The sequence below is a fragment of the Drosophila arizonae genome, chromosome X (assembly GCF_054131065.1).
Source record: "Drosophila arizonae isolate 15081-1271.41 chromosome X, UAZ_ARI_1.0, whole genome shotgun sequence".
Classification (NCBI taxonomy): domain Eukaryota; kingdom Metazoa; phylum Arthropoda; class Insecta; order Diptera; family Drosophilidae; genus Drosophila; species Drosophila arizonae.
In genome coordinates this window covers 6,312,089-6,315,693 of record NC_142927.1, presented here as the reverse complement: position 1 = coordinate 6,315,693, position 3,605 = coordinate 6,312,089, and the positions used below count along the sequence as shown (strand labels likewise).

The window sequence follows — 3,605 nt, the reverse complement described above, 5'->3', positions numbered from 1 at the left end:
AGGCCGTAAGCTTGGCGCTGCTGCTCCCAGTGGGACGTATCGGAGGTATAAATGAATGCAATCGATTGTTGGGCTGGCTTAGTGTTGATTGAGCTGCTGAAGGCAATAAATCATCAATAATGCGCAAGGAGACGATTGTCATTTGCCTCATCCTGGCCGCCTGCTGCCACGCCTATCCGCAGAGCACGGAGGCACCGTCCTCAACGACTACGCCAAAGCCCGATGTGGATGAAAATCCGAGCAGCAGTACGACAACAACGATCATCTCTACAACAGAGAAACCCAAGTCTGAGCTGGAAGCATCGATCACGCCCAACTCAGATGCATCGAGCACCGCCCTGAAAAACGACAATGCATCGAGCACTACGTCCAAGTCCGATGAATCGAGCACCGTCCTGAAAGAGAATATTGCATCGAGCACTACGCCCAACTCGGAGGCATCTAACACCGCTCTGAAGAACAACAATGCATCGAGCACTACGCCCAATTCAGATGCATCGAACACCGCCCTGAAAGAGAATATTGCATCGAGCACTACGCCCAACTCGGAGGCATCTAACACCGCCCTGAAGGGCGACAATGCATCGAGCACCGCCCCGAAAGACGACAATGCATCGAGCACCGCCCTGAAAGGCGACAATGCATCAGGCACAACTCCCAACTCAGATGCATCAAGCACCACGCCTAAGGACGACGATGCTGAGGTTAAGGAGCTGCTGGCCAAGTGCGAGCAGCTGCGCCGGCGCCGTAAGCGGGACAGCTCCTCGTCTGAGGAGGACGAGGACAGCCACGAGCAAAAGTCAGTCAAGAAGGAGCGCAAGAAGCTGAAGAAGATGTGCAAGGAGCTCAAGAAGCAGCAGGAGCGCAAACAGCAGCGACAGGGATCGGAAAGTCTACGCGAGCTAGCGCAGGCTCTGCACAGCTACCAGATGAAGCAGAGGGAGCGCAATGATCGCAGGAGGAACTAAACGATCAATTGCACAAAACTATATTGAGCTCATTTTTTTTTTTTTTTAATTCACTTAAGTTTTTGTATTTTATTTTCTTTTATTAAATTTTTTGTTATTTTTGAAAATAAAAAACTGTTTTTCTATCCCCGAAAGTGCGATTAGTTTGTTTACTTTTGCAGTGATTAAAGAAATTTAGTTTTTGAGCCTTTTCTGCGTCCGCTAATGAGAAGCTCAAATATGGAGCGGTCGCCGCTTGATACCAGCTCCAAACTGTTATGCCCCAACCAACAATGGACTTGCTTGATTATGATAATAGCCTAGGCAAATGTTGACGAGTCGAAAGAGCCAAGTCGATCAATCCAGGTAACTGACTCAGCGCACAGTAAACACGATTTCTTTTCCATTAACTAATTGTAGGCTACGCTAAAAACTAAGAGAGCGAGAGGGAGAGAGAGCGAGACAGACCCTGATTATGCTGGAGTATCAGGGTCTGCCTCTCTCTCTCCCTCTCAGTTTAAGTGTAATAAGATCTTTTTTAAATTGATATATAGTAGATCCAATGTAATTTAAGAATTATCTGTGAGCTTGTAATCGCTGTAGCTTGACTCTTCTTGACTCGAGTCAAACCAGTTGCCGAATGTAAAGTCGCACCTTTAATCGTGCTAGTTCTTGGAAAGAGCCACGAAAACATAAACCAATATAAATAAATAACGGAAGATTAATATTTTTATTTTGTATCGATTTCGTGGAAACGAAATGAAGCTGCGAGTAGGTACAAAGCAGAGATACTAGATCGACCTGATTGTGGCTCCTGCTCAAGATTTGAAATGCCATTCCAGATATATATATTTACATATATACAAAAATATATAATGTGTAAATATATTGAAGCAAATTTTGTATGGCCAAAAATCTGATTCGGCGTAAAAGAGAGAGAGAGACAGAGAGAGAGAGAGAGAGAGAGAGAGAGATAGAGAGAGAGAGAGAGAGAGAGAGAGAGAGAGAAAGAGAGACAGACCAGAGATACCCTAATATATTGCTCCTTCTCAAGATCTGATATAACATTTATAATAATAAAAATATATTATATTATTTTTGATACGTAATAATATTTGTAAATTATCTAATAATATGTAAATTTATTTATTTTTTATTATTATTATTATTATTTATTTTTATTTATTATTATTATTATTATTATTATTATTATTATTATTATTATTTTTATTTATTTATTTATTTTTTCGACTAAATCCAATGCAAATTCCATTGCTTAACGAAGATATTTACAATAAGAATGAACGTCCGTCCAGTCAGACTGATGCTGAGGCATATACCGAAAACGTATTCAGCCACGCCTTCTGCCTCTTTTACATTGAATCCATATACTTACACAGTTCATAGCTAAGCACACAGCAGAATCGGAATTAGCTAAAGCATAAACCTGTTTCCCTCAGCTTTTTTCATGTTTTTCTACTTTTTTTTTTTTTTTTTTTTTTTTTTTTTTTTTTTTTTTGTAATGAAGAAGTTTGGCATATTTCATATAGTTTTAGCATTGGCCGCAGGTAGTCACACATTTGGCTCTCACTGTGCACATCATTAACATAAATTAAGTTTCATCTCTGCAAAAAAGCCGCAAAAAAAAAAAAGAAGCAAATTTTATTGAAAACTAAAAAAAATATATTAAATAAAATTAAACAATTTATTTTTTTTCTGTCTTTTAATTATTCAAATGAGCTCTGAAATTATTGATAAATTTCTTATTAAATGTTTTAATAGCCAATTGTTATTTTTTTTTTTTGTTCCCCACTTCGCTGCATGAGTTTCTGGCTAACCGAAAACGGTTTGATTTGCGTCTCGGACAAATGCTATATACATATGTATGTAAATAAATACATATGTATATATACAATCCGTAGTCCGTTCATCTTTAGCTTATTAGATTCCATCATTTGTGGATATGGTGAATGCAAACATTTCACGGTCCCGGCTCGTTTGTTAAATTAGCTATCGGAGCCCGACGACGGGAGCCCGAGAGCTGCGTCTATATATAATATATGATTCTATGCTTCTTCTTGTCGATCGACCCCAATGCTGAATTTGAATAAGCAGCGCGCAGAACGTGTAAAAATGTAAAATGCGGAACGGCTGTTACCGACTGCATGATACTCAAGGGAGCAACACATCTTCAACCAAACTGGGGTAGATGGAGGTGGACGAACATATTAACGGATAGATGACAGCTGTAGACACGGACAGAGTTCCAGGTGAAAAGTACACCAAGCTAATATACTCCAATCAGATCGCAAACGAGTTGAACAAAAGGCAAAACAAACGAAAATTGGTAAATAGGCAAACATGATAATGAAGCCAAAGTTCAGGCATTGAACTCTCATCAGAACGTGGCCGATAGAAAGCCATAGATGCTGGCCCAGAGTCGCCGAAAGTTGCGGTAAATGGGTCGACGCGGCATTCGTCGTGCTTTGAACTCTGAGGGCCCAGACGGCCCCAAACTGCGGCTAATTATGCACAGCCTCAAGACGACCCCAAAGTGCCCAAGAGGCTGGCAAAATGTGCCGTTAGCCAATGATTTATGCACCGATCGGCGATCGCTGGAAGTTGATATAAGCGGCAGCTCGCGGCGACTCCCGATTC

At 40.7% G+C, this 3,605-nt stretch overlaps 1 protein-coding gene across 1 annotated transcript; it reads left to right on the top strand.

Moving 5' to 3' along the window:
* Positions 1 to 1,102, top strand: LOC108618066 (uncharacterized). Its single transcript, XM_018013973.2, has one exon. The coding sequence runs from the start codon at positions 120 to 122 to the stop codon at positions 966 to 968; it is 849 nt and encodes a 282-aa protein (XP_017869462.1). The 5' UTR covers positions 1 to 119; the 3' UTR covers positions 969 to 1,102.
* The last annotated feature ends 2,503 nt before the right edge of the window (positions 1,103 to 3,605 follow it).

Bases quoted from the DNA above. Each gene is read 5' to 3' on its own strand.
- LOC108618066 (XM_018013973.2), top strand. From the start codon at position 120: ATGCGCAAGGAGACGATTGTCATTTGCCTCATCCTGGCCGCCTGCTGC.